At 49.6% G+C, this 12,474-nt stretch overlaps 1 protein-coding gene across 1 annotated transcript in view; it reads right to left on the bottom strand.

Annotated features, from left to right (window-relative positions):
• Positions 1 to 12,474, bottom strand: part of STK31 (serine/threonine kinase 31) — a 267,725-nt gene that overhangs the window by 194,985 nt on the left and 60,266 nt on the right. Inside the window, exon 8 of the mRNA XM_075315356.1 lies at positions 3,812 to 4,124. Coding sequence (XP_075171471.1) covers positions 3,812 to 4,124 — 313 coding nt within the window. The remainder of the gene's footprint in view (positions 1 to 3,811; positions 4,125 to 12,474) is intronic.

The raw sequence follows: 12,474 nt of genomic DNA on the forward strand, positions 1-12,474 counted from the left end.
GAAACGTTAAAAGTAAATGTGCCTCCCGTTTGGGAAGAGTTTATGATTAAAAATGTTATGCTTATGTTATGTTTAACCCTTGTTATCCCCTTTTACAGAAAAATAAAACCGGTGTAGGACGGCAGCCCGCGGACGGTCTGCATTTTGCTAAGGGGGAATGTGTCGCCCTGGGCAAGCCAGGGGACACAGATAACAACACCACTACACCCCACACTCCAGGTAGGCACACCTGCTAACCAAAAATCCTTGTTGCCTTCCTCCAAGAGTCTGTGATGCACACCAGGGGGTGGGCCAGGCGGTTGGCTCCGCCCACCAAGGAGCTCACAACTCTGGAGGCAGGAGGTAAACCAGGCAGATTAGCTCAGGAGGAGCTTGAGTGAAGAGCAGAGATAGCTCAGGGGAGAGCTGGAGAGAGGAGTTCTGCCAGGGAGGAGGAAGTGGAAGGAGTGAGGAGTAGCCCAGGCAGGGGCTAGAGAAAACAGAGAAGTGAAAGTGGTGAAAGTAAAGAAGCAAGCAAAGTGACAGAAGGACAGAAAGCCTGAGAGCCCAGCTGTGTGTAGGGCTAGAACAGCAAGGTCAGCGACGGCGGTGACTGTCCGGAGTGGGACAGTTCGGAAGTTCCTGGAAGGACCCCGTTGGCTGTGTGCCCGGTGGTCTGGAGCAGTGTTCCGAAGGACAGTCAGCACCAGGGCAGGGGCCTCTCGGACCCCGGCAAGGCTAGGAGTCGCCCAATTTGCCGAATCCGTCAGTGACGGGGACGCAGATCCCCCAACAACAAAGTCCCGATTGACGGCAACAGCCCGACCATTAACGGGGAGACACCGCCACCGCCAAGGCACCAGTTTCCCCAGGGCCAGCGCCTGCGGGCAAAGTGTAGAGCTCCTCCGGCCCAGATTGCAGTCGGGGAGCGGGTAACCGGAGGGAATCCACCGCTACCACGAGATCACACAGGTGCAAGGAAGAGAGAAGTCACCGCCACCTACCGGGAGTGCAGGTGCAGCCGTCTGTGGGACCGTCCTACCAGCCGTTGGTTTACCGTACAAACTGTGTCCGTGTCAGGCTGAGTGAGTACCATAGTGCCGCAAGGCACAGCGCTGCCCCCGCGTCCCTGCGCCCTCCAGGCCCTACACTTTACATCTCCTCACCGGGCCCCGGGATCACCAACCCCTACCCACGGAGGGGCAACACAACACCTGGCTGCTCCCATCACCACCCCCGGGACCCTCACACTGAGCAGCGGTGGTGCCATCACCACAACCGTGGGTGGCGTCACGAACTATAATCCCAACAAACAACCCCCTTTTCACTCACGGGCGAGGAGTGCCGCTCGAGACACCCCGGGATCCGGCCCGCAGCTCGAGCCACCAGGAGCAACTGCCGGACCCGAGCAGAAGGGGTGAGCGCGGTGTGCTGACACCCTCCTCCCCGCCCGCGACACTAACATACGTGCACAAGTGTTTTCAAGGGATTTCTAAACATCCATTAGGCTTCTAACACAGTGAGCAAACACAAATGTACCATTAGAACACTGGAGTGGTGGTTGTTGGAAATGGGTCTCTATACAACTATGTAGATATTGCATTCAAAACCAGACATTTGCAGCTAGAATAGTCATTTACCACATTAACAATGTATAGTGTATTTGTTTAATGTAATTTTAGCTTTATTGAAAACAAAATGTGCTTTTATGTAAAAAATAAGGAAATATCTAAGTGACCCTAAACTTTTGAACTGTAGAGTATATGGCAGAAGGGTTATTAGTCCACTGGAGATTATCTCGTGCAGATAAAATAATGATTTTATCACAAATACAGCGATTTGTAGCGAGTTCTGGTGCCCAGAATTAAAATGCATATTCTAGAAGAGGTCGTATTAACACTTTCTGAAATGTCAGTAATGTCCTCGTCCCAGGAGTCCATGCTTCTTTTAATACATAATATCCTGCTGGCCTTAGAAGTCGCAGAATAACATTGCATACTGTTATTTAGTTTTACAAGCGTACCCAGATCCTTCTCAACATGTAACTCTGCTAGGGTCACTTACAGGGCTGCTTGCTGCAGTTTTGATAAAACCACTGTTTTATCTGCTGCAAATCAACTAGCTCTGTGTATACTGTGCATAGTCAGAAAGGTTCCAATAAATGGTGTGTGCAGGGTTAAACAGAGCTCATGAATATGGAGGACTATCTGGCAGCACGGTTACTAGTCCTCTAGTGGTATTCTCCTGGTGATGAAACAGGGATGTTATCAAAACCACAGCAAGCAGCCAAGTGCCACATCACTGGAATCGGGTCCTCTGCCCCTATTATGCAGCACTCAGATTAGGTAACAAAAACCTGCGGACAGATTTTCTTTAATAGCATGAAATAGTTATAAGTTTATGTAGGATTATTTGAACCCATTTTGCACAAAGGATAATTGATCTTTGTTCCAACCAAGAATGGGAATCTTGTTAAAAATCTAACACAGATGTAAACCAATGACAATAAGATTCAGGATAACTTGGAAATTTACAAAATGTCTGATAATGAATTATCTTTAAAGGTAACCTATCATCAGGTCCAGATTCCTTATGTAAGTGAAAGCAGAGCAGGTTAGAGGTGAGGATCCGTATCCAGAGCATGTCTGAGTATGTATGAGCATAGGTAGCAATCGCTGGAGAAAGGCACAAACCATGTTAGGCTATGTGCGCACGTTGCGTTTTTTCATGCGTTTCCGCAGCGTTTTGAACTGCAGCGTTTCATTGACAAAAAGCTTGTGTTTTGTTTTCTAAGCAAAGTCTATGGGAATTTAGCAAAATTCATCCGCACGATGCTTTTTTAAATGCAGCGTTTTGACAAAATTTTGTCACAATCTCGGCGTTTATAAAAGCAGCATGTCAATTCTTTGTGTTTTGGCACCGTTTAGTTAACATTGAAGTCAATGACAGTTTTGAAAACGCATCCAAAATCAAAATCCAAGCGCTTTACATGCATTTTTGATGCTAAACGTATGCTTTTGTCAAAATTAAAGCGTTTTTGGCATTATAGTGAGGTCAAGAGGTCTCCTTTTGCCCTCACATCCAGCCTGACTCAAAATCAATAGTCAAACAATAAGTTAATTTTATTAACATAAATATTAAATCTCAATAATCATTTTAAGAAAATTATCATTATAGTGTATGAATTAAAGCATGAATTAATTATTTTTTTTTTCACTTTTTTCCTAGTGTTTGAATGTTCAAACTTTATTTAGTAGTGTCTTTGTATTGAAAACGCATCCCATTTTAAACACTGAAAATGCAAGTAAAATGCGGTCAAAACATCTCAAAAACGCATGTGTATTTCCTGCGATTATCTGGTCTAAACCAAATGTGACAATTACAAATTCTGCCAGAGGATGCATTCATTTCTGCAAGTTACAGAACGCAACGTGCGCACATAGCCTTATAAATGCACTGCGCTCTGCTCCTTTCCAGTCATGGGGACTGATGCAGCACAGAGCAGCCATGTCTGTTCTCCAATCCTGCCCACTGCTCAGATGACAGACGGCTCGCTCAGCACATTCACAGGCTTAGCAGGTTGTCTATCAGCGGAGCGGTGGGCGTGATCGCAGAACAGCCGTGACAGCTGCGCACTGCTCCTGCCCCAGTGACCGGAAAGGAGCAGAGCGCAGCACAGTTACATGTTCTTTTTAACTTTCACCAATTGACAATCCATCTATAACGTAAACCTCCCCCAATAAGAATATGGGATGAGGTTACAGGTTTTGGGGTTTGTTTTTTTTTACACACTAAGTAGATCAGACTTTTGAATATAAAAACAAACATTCACCTTATTTTCGAGCTCAGTTTTTTGTATACGCAGCTCTAAAGCAACTAGTTTGTGACAGAGGCCTTCCTTATGTTCTTTCAGTTGCCCACATTCATCCAACATCTGCTTCTTCTCTTCCTTTAACTGCAGGTTCTCCTCCTTTAGCTGCTTGCTGTCATCCATTAGCCGTTTGCCCTCATCCATTAGCCGTTTGCTCTCCTCCTTTAGCTGCTTGCTCTCGTCCTTTAGTTGCTTGTTCTCCTCCATTAGCTGCTTGCTTTCCTCCATCCACCTCTGGTCACTTCTCACATTTTTAGGATCACTAAAAGGTGACCTGAGCCAACAAGTTCAAGTGTTAAAGCAGATTAGGTAGGTTACAAGTTACGGTATTTGACAAAGTATGTTTACAAGTGGATTTGTGGTAGAAATCCAAAGCAGACATTCAGATTTGAGCCACGGATGTGCCAGCAGATCCTCATGAGGATTAGTCCTATTTGAATGTGACAATACGTATCTCAGACCTCGGCTAAGTACACTCTGTGGGCCACATCCGACCCTCTGGCTGTTCAAGTCCGGCCCGAAGTCCAAAACAGCCAAAAAGCTAATAACATTGGCCTGCAGGCCACAGCATTCCCTCCACTGCGCACTACCACACAATATGACCGCTATATGCATCCTCAGGACACAGTAGAAGCGTGTTCACCCATATCCTGTCCACCGCCATTAAAGGGGTTATCCGGCTTATTTTGACTTTTTTTTTTTTATTATTACCCTATTGGGCTACATTGGGGCAGGTAAGTAGATAGTGAGCACTTACCTGCCCTGCTGTCAGCCCCTCTCCCCCGGCTCAGAGTGGTCATGTGACTGCTCCTGCCGCGATTTTGCTGCTTCCGGTCATTTCATGTCAACATGGGCAGGACCATGTTAACATGCAAATCTGGAACAGCTTGTTGCCGCCCTGCTGGGCTGGTACAGTGTGTGAGTCCCCGCCCCCTTCCCTGCACCCTCCTATACATTCCCCCACACCCCGTACTCTACCCACCCACGGTGTCACCGCCAGCACCAGGCCCCCTGCTCAGGGGAGCAGGAGTGCCCGTGCAGTCTGTTTCCCGCTCCAGCCCCGCGGCTGCTCGCACTGCGGGCTCAGCAGCTTCTCACCCTGCAGCGCAGGCAGCCGCGGGGATGACGGTCGCTGCCATCAGGATGTTAGATGAAATAATTACCTGCTGTGACGATCTTCGCTTCACTCCTGTCAGCGCAGTCACTGCCTTCTATGCCTGTGCGTTCTCACGTCACTAGCGGTGACGTCACGGGCAATACTGCTGAGAACGCGGCGGGCATAGAAGTCAGTGACAGCGCTGACAGGAGTGAAAGGAAGATTGTCACAGCAGGTAATGATCTCATCTAAGCTCCTGAAGCAGTGCTCGTCATCCCCTGCAGTGACCTGGGCTATTGATGTTAGCTCAGGTCACTGCATTACTCTCCCAGCCAATGGGGAACACTCTGTTCTTCATTGACTGGGACATTGACTATGGTATGGATTGTCGTGGGACCCCCTTATTGGATTACACCGGACCTGGATTTGTTTTTCTTTTCAATAAACTGGTGAAAGAATGAATGTTTTGGGGAGTGTTTTTTCAAATAAAAAAAATAGACAACAAAAAAAAAAAAAAGTTTTATTACTGACTGGGTTGGTGATGTCGGGTATCTGATAGACGCGTGACATCACGAACCCCAGGGCTTGATGCCAGGTGACATAACACATCTGGCATCAACCCCATATATTACCCAGTTCGCCACCGCACCAGGGCAATGGGATGAGTTGGGGCGAAGCACCAGGATTGGCACATCTAATGGATGCGCCACTTCTGGGGCGGCTGTGGCCTGCTATTTTTAGGCTGGGGAGTGTCCAATAATAGTGGACCTCCCTAGTCTGAGAATACCAGACCACAGCTGTCCGCCTTACCTCGGCTGGTGATCCAATTTGGGGGGAACCCCATGTTTTTTGTTTTAAATTATTTATTTAATTTAAAAATAACAGCATGGGGTGCCCTCAGTTTTGGATTACCAGCCAATGTGAAGCTGCCAGATGTGGTCTGCAGGCTGCAGCCGTCTGCTTTACCCTAGCTGGCTACAAAAGTATGGGGGATCCCACGTCTGTTTTTTTTTTTTTAAATTATTTATTTTTTGGATAAATACAAGGCTAAGCACCCTTTAGTGCCACATGAAAGTCACTAAAGGGTGCTAGCTTAGAATATGCAGGGGGGTAGGACATTATATGTCTTTCTCATCTATCTATGATTCTATCTATCCCTCTATTCATTCATTCATCCCTCTCTCTGTCTCTATATCTATCTATTCATCTCTATATCTACTCATCTATTTATCTTTCTTGCTGCTTCCGCTTTTTGCGGTCCGCAAAAAAACGGAAGGCACACGGATGACACACGGATGCATCCGTGAAACAAATGGACCGTTTTTTGCAGACCGCAAAAACGGAATGGTCATGTGAATGTAGCCTACATGTGTTCTCTATGGGGGTAGGGGTCGGTACAGAACGCCGCGTGCGTGCGTGTGTGTGCGCGCTAGTGTGGAGGGGAGGGGTTGCAGAGCCTGATGTGATGTGGGGTGCAGAGCCCAATTGTGTGTGTGTGGCGCAGAGCCCGATGTGTGCGTGCGTGCGCGCGTGTGTGTGGCGCAGAGCCCGATGTGGGGCTGTTATTTTCATTGCTAGAGTGATAACAGGTCAGGTGCTGGGGCAGAATGCTGACAGGGAATGTGTGCAGGGGGCGGGCAGAGGGCGGGGCTGGAGACTGGGGTGGGGCTGGAAACTGCGGCTGGGCGGTGCAAGCTCTGACTGACGTTTTGCACAGGAAGTGGTCATGTTTGCTGAAGCAAAATGTAAACAAAGAGCTGCAGAAAATAAAGGGATAATTCAAGAGGAACAAAAGTTAGAAAACAAAAAATAACAATGTAGGGGTGTTTTATATGACAATACAGCACAGATAAACTCAAAATTTTTTGGTAAGCTAATGTCGGACAACTCCTTTAACTTGAGAACAGATGCAGCTATAGGCATAGAAGTGGTGTCTAGGTATAGTAAAGTAGCCATGCGCTACGCAATGAAACCACCTATAGCGCCACCTGGTGGAAAACGGAGTTAGCATTTTTATCTCGAAAACGGAACGAGATAGAGAAATAAAGTGAATTACAAAAGTTGTAGGGCATCATCAATTCAATACGAATCAACACCTTGCATACAGAAATTCTATGATATGAAACCCATGACCCCCCGAAAACATTGAATGCTGGTCACTTACATGACGCTCATTTAACTTTGACCATAGACTGTCAAAATACGGTTGTTAGCGCTTCACCCCAACCCTATAAGACTGCAGCTAGCCTCAGAGGCAATAATCCCTCAAATTCCCTGGATACAGAAAAGTTTGTTAAAAGATTTTGGAACTAAAATCTAATAAGGCAGCGCTGAAAAAGGGTTCCAAGTTAAATTTTATTAATATCCTTTGTTCTAGAGGTAAGAATTTTATACAAGCTTGCACATATAACACACAATGTGAACAGAAAGTATATAAAAAGTGGCACAAACGACGCAGCAGCCAGAGGCTAATCTTTGGTGTCAAAATGCCCCGGCCGGCGGCAGACACAATCGAGCTAATAGATTTTGAGCTGATAAACAGTTGCTCAATGAGGGTGTACTAACTTAGTACCAGTCCAAGGTATCACAATAATACGGGGATAAATATCCACAAAGACAATTGCCAGTCTTAAGCCCTTCTTTAAGGATTTTTGCCTATGGACTGGAAATTGTCTTTGTGGATATTTATCCCCGTATTATTGTGATGCCGAATGGCCCACGAAGCGCCAACTGCTCGCGTGGAATGAGCCCGTAGCCCACTAGGAATGGGCTTAAGTTGCAAACGGTAGACTTCTTGGATCGCAGAGCGAATCCAGCGAGCCAGAGTCGCCTTTGAAGTTGCCTGTCCCTTCTTAGGCCCCTCAGGAATGACGAACAAGAGTCTGTTTTCCTAAAGAGGGCTGTCCTGGATATGTAATATCTGAGAGCTCTGACGAGGTCTAACGAATGCAGAGACCTTTCCACCCTATGAACTGGGTGTGGACAAAAGGAAGGCAGAACAATGTCCTCAATCAAATGAAATGGGGTAGGAACCTTTGGAAGAAAATCCGGAAGGGGGCGCAGAACCACCTTGTCCTGGTGAAAAATCAGAAAAAGAATTTTGTTTACTTACCGTAAATTCTTTTTCTTATAGTTCCGACATGGGAGACCCAGACCATGGGTGTATAGCTTCTGCCTCCGGAGGACACACAAAGTACTACACTAAAAAGTGTAGCTCCTCCCTCCGAGCATATACACCCCCTGGATTACCAAATCTAGCCAGTTTAGTGCAAAAGCTGAAGGAGGACATCCACCCACAAGTAGAGAGAGCAAAACCCGGAACAACCGGAACCTCTGACTACAACAACAGCCGGTGAAAACACACGGAACAAGAAAACTGCCAACAGGCAACAGGGAGGGTGCTGGGTCTCCCATGTCGGAACTATAAGAAAAAGAATTTACGGTAAGTAAACAAAATTCTCTTTTTCTTCATCGTTCCTTATGGGAGACCCAGACCATGGGACGTCTCAAAGCTGTCCATGGGTGGGAAATAAACAGAAAACTGAGAAGTAGGCAAAACCTAACTTCACAAATGGGCGACAGCCGCCTGAAGGATGCGTCTGCCCAAGCTCGCATCTGCCGAAGCATGAGCATGCACTTGGTAGTGCTTTGAAAAGGTGTGCAGACTAGACCAAGTGGCAGCCTGACAGACCTGCTGAGCCGTAGCCTGGTGCCTGAAAGCCCAAGAGGCACCGACAGCTCTGGTCGAGTGTGCCTTGATCCCCGGCGGGGGAGGCACCTGAGTACTCTGGTAGGCATCGGATATGGCCGACCTAATCCAACGAGCTAGGGTCGGTTTAGAAGCCGAGAGACGCTTGCGCTGACCTGTGGTCAGCACAAAAAGAGAGGTGCACCGCCTAAGAGCGGCGGTGCGTGACACATAGATCCGGAGCGCCCGCACCAGATCTAAAGTATGCAACGCTTTCTCAAAGCGATGAACAGGGGCCAGACAAAGGGAAGGCAATGAAATGTCCTGGTTAAGGTGGAAAGGAGACACCACCTTAGGAAGAAAGTCCGGAGTCGGACGGAGAACTACCTTGTCTTGGTGAAAAACAAAAAAGGTGACAACGAAGAGAGCGCGGCCAAATCAGAGACTCTCCTGAGAAAAGTTATGGCCACCAGAAAGACGACTTTCTGTGAAAGTCGAAACAAAGAAACTTCCCTAAGAGGCTCAAAGGGGGGTTTCTGTAAGGCCGTGAGGACCAGATTAAGGTCCCAGGGATCCAAAGGCCGCCGGTAAGGTGGAATGATGTGAGATGCGCCCTGCATGAAGGTGCGCACCTGAGCCAGTCGGGCGATACGCCGCTGGAAGAACACTGACAGAGCCGAGACCTGTCCCTTAAGAGAAATGAGGGATAGTCCTAGCTGCAGACCGGACTGTAGAAAGGACAGGATGGTTGGCAAGGAAAAAGGCCAAGGAGCATGGCCGGAAGAACGACACCAGGACAGGAAAATTCTCCAAGTCCTGTGGTAAATTTTTGCCGAGGAAGACTTCCGAGCCTGAGTCATAGTGGAGATGACTTCGGGAGGAATGACGGAAGCCGTCAGGATCCAGGACTCAAGAGCAACACCGTCAATCTGAGAGCCGCAGAATTCTGGCAGAAAAACGGACCTTGAGAGAGAAGGTCTGGGCGGTCCGGGAGACGCCACGGCACCTCTACGGACAGACGGAGCAGGTCTGGGTACCAAGCTCGCCTGGGCCAGTCTGGGGCGATGAGTATGACCCGACGGCCCTCCATTCTGATCTTGCGCAGGACTCTGGGCAAGAGAGCTAGAGGGGGAAACACGTAAGCCAGACGAAACTGGGACCAATCCTGAACCAGCGCGTCCGCTGCAAAGGCCTGAGGATCGTGGGAGCGAGCCACGTAAACCGGGACCTTGTTGTTGTGCCGGGATGCCATTAGATCCACTTCCGGAGTGCCCCACTTGCGGCAGATCGACCGGAACACTGCCTGATTCAGAGCCCACTCGCCGCTGTCCACGGTTTGATGGCTGAGATAATCTGCCTCCCAGTTTTCCACGCCTGGGATATGGACTGCGGATATGGTGGACTTGGAGTCCTCCGTCCACTGCAGGATGCGTTGAACCTCCAACATTGCCAGGCGGCTGCGAGTCCCGCCCTGGTGATTGATGTAGGCAACTGCTGTCGCGTTGTCTGACTGGACTCGAATGTGCTTGCCCGCCAACAGGTGGTGAAAGGCTACGAGAGCTAGTGGCACAGCTCTGATTTCCAGCACATTGATCGAGAGGACTGATTCGGACGGAGTCCAAATGCCCTGTGCTCGGTGGTGGAGAAATACTGCTCCCCAGCCGGAAAGACTGGCATCCGTGGTGAGGATCACCCAGGACGGGGTCAGAAAGGAGCGTCCCTGAGACAGAGAGAGAGAGGCCGAAGCCACCACTGAAGAGAGCTCCTGGCTTGTGGCGACAGAGCCACCAACCTGTGCAAGGAAGAAATCCGCTTGTCCCAACAGCGGAGAATGTCCAGCTGCAGAGGACGCAGATGGAACTGGGCAAAGGGAACCGCTTCCATTGACGCCACCATCTGACCCAGCACCTGCATAAGGTGCCTGATGGAGTGACGGCGGGGCCTCAACAGAGAGCGCACCGCCAAATGGAGGGACTGCTGTTTGACTAAGGGCAGCTTGACAAGTGCCGGCAGAGTTTCGAATTGCATCCCTAGGTACGTGAGTTTTTGGGTCGGGTCAGAGTGGACTTGGGCAGATTGACAAGCCACCCGAATTGAACAAGAGTGGCGAGAGTGAGCGAGACACTCCGCTGACAGTCTGCGCTGGATGAAGCCTTGACAAGAAGGTCGTCCAGGTAAGGAATTACTGCCAACCCCTGGAGGTGCAGGACCGCAACCACTGCTGCCATGACCTTGGTGAATACTCGAGGGGCCGTGGCTAACCTGAAGGGGAGAGCCACGAATTGGAAATGTTCCTCTCCGATTGCAAAACGTAGCCAACGCTGGTGTGAAACTGCAATTGGCACATGCAGATAGGCATCTCTGATGTCGATGGATGCCAGGAAATCTCCTTGGGTCATTGAGGCAATGACTGACCGCAGAGACTCCATGCGAAAATGCCGCACCTGAACATGCTTGTTGAGAAGCTTGAGATCCAGGATGGGCCGGAAGGAACCGTCCTTTTTGGGGACTAGGAAGAGATTTGAATAGAAACCTCTGAACCGTTCCCTGGCGGGAACCGGCACAATTACTCCGTTGGCCTGCAAGGATGCCATGGCCTGAGAGAAGGCGGCGGCCTTGGAGCAGGGGGGAGTTGACAGAAAAAATCTGTTTGGCGGGCTGGAAGAGAATTCTATCCTGTAGCCGTGGGAGATTATATCCCGCACCCACTGGTCGGAGACGTGTTGAAACCACACGTCGCCAAAGTGGGAGAGCCTGCCACCGACCAAGGACGTTGCTGGCTCGGCCAGATAGTCAAGAGGAGGCTGCCTTATTGGCAGCAGCTCCTGCGGACCCTTGTGGACGCGGCTTCTTGCGCCAGGTGGGCTTCTGGTCCTTGGCCGAGTTAGTGGACGAGGATGACCAGTTAGAGGAACGAAAGGACCGAAACCTCGACTGGTTCCTGCCCTGGACAGGTTTCCTGGCTTTAGTCTGTGGCAAGGAAGTACTCTTCCCGCCAGTAGCCTCCTTAATAATTTCATCCAGCTGTTCACCGAACAGCCTGGACCCAGCAAATGGGAGCCCAGCAAGGTGGTACTTTGAGGAAGCATCCGCCTTCCACTCACGCAGCCACAAGATCCTGCGGATAGCGAGGGAATTGGCGGAGGCCACCGCAGTGCGGTGAGGGGCCTCCAGCATGGCAGACATGGCGTAGGCTGAAAAGGCTGAAGCCTGGGAAGTTAAAGCAACCAATTCAGGCATAGAGTCCCTAGTGAGGGTATGCATCTCCTCCAGATAAGCAGAGATGGCTTTGAGAGCCCACACTGCTGCAAAAGATGGGGAGAACGAGGCCCCTGTCGCCTCATAGACAGACTTGGCCAGGAGGTCAACCTGGCAGTCAGTGGGATCCTTGAGTGAGGTGCCATCAGCCACAGATACAACTGTCCGGGCTGAGAGTCTAGACACCGGAGGGTCCACCTTTGGTGAGAGAGCCCACTCCTTGACCACCTCTGGTGGAAAAGGAAAACGGTCATCAGAACCACGCTTAGGAAAGCGTTTGTCAGGACAGGCTCTGGGCTTGGACACAGTGGTCTGAAAACTGGAGTGGTTAAAGAACACACTCCTTGGTCTCTTAGGCAAAGTAAACTGGTGCTTTTCTGCCAGAGAGGGTTGCTCCTCTGATACTGGCGGATTGAGGTCCAGTACAGTATTAATGGACGCAATCAAATCACTAACATCTGCATCCCCCTCAGTCAGATCAATCCGAGCCCCCAGTAAAGACATCCTCCTCGTCCTGCGAATCGGCTCGTGAATCGGAGCCGCGGGACGAGGAAGGAGAGGGGTCCCTGCGTTTCCTTTTAG

This window comes from Anomaloglossus baeobatrachus, chromosome 6 (genome assembly GCF_048569485.1).
Source record: "Anomaloglossus baeobatrachus isolate aAnoBae1 chromosome 6, aAnoBae1.hap1, whole genome shotgun sequence".
NCBI classification, from domain to species: domain Eukaryota; kingdom Metazoa; phylum Chordata; class Amphibia; order Anura; family Aromobatidae; genus Anomaloglossus; species Anomaloglossus baeobatrachus.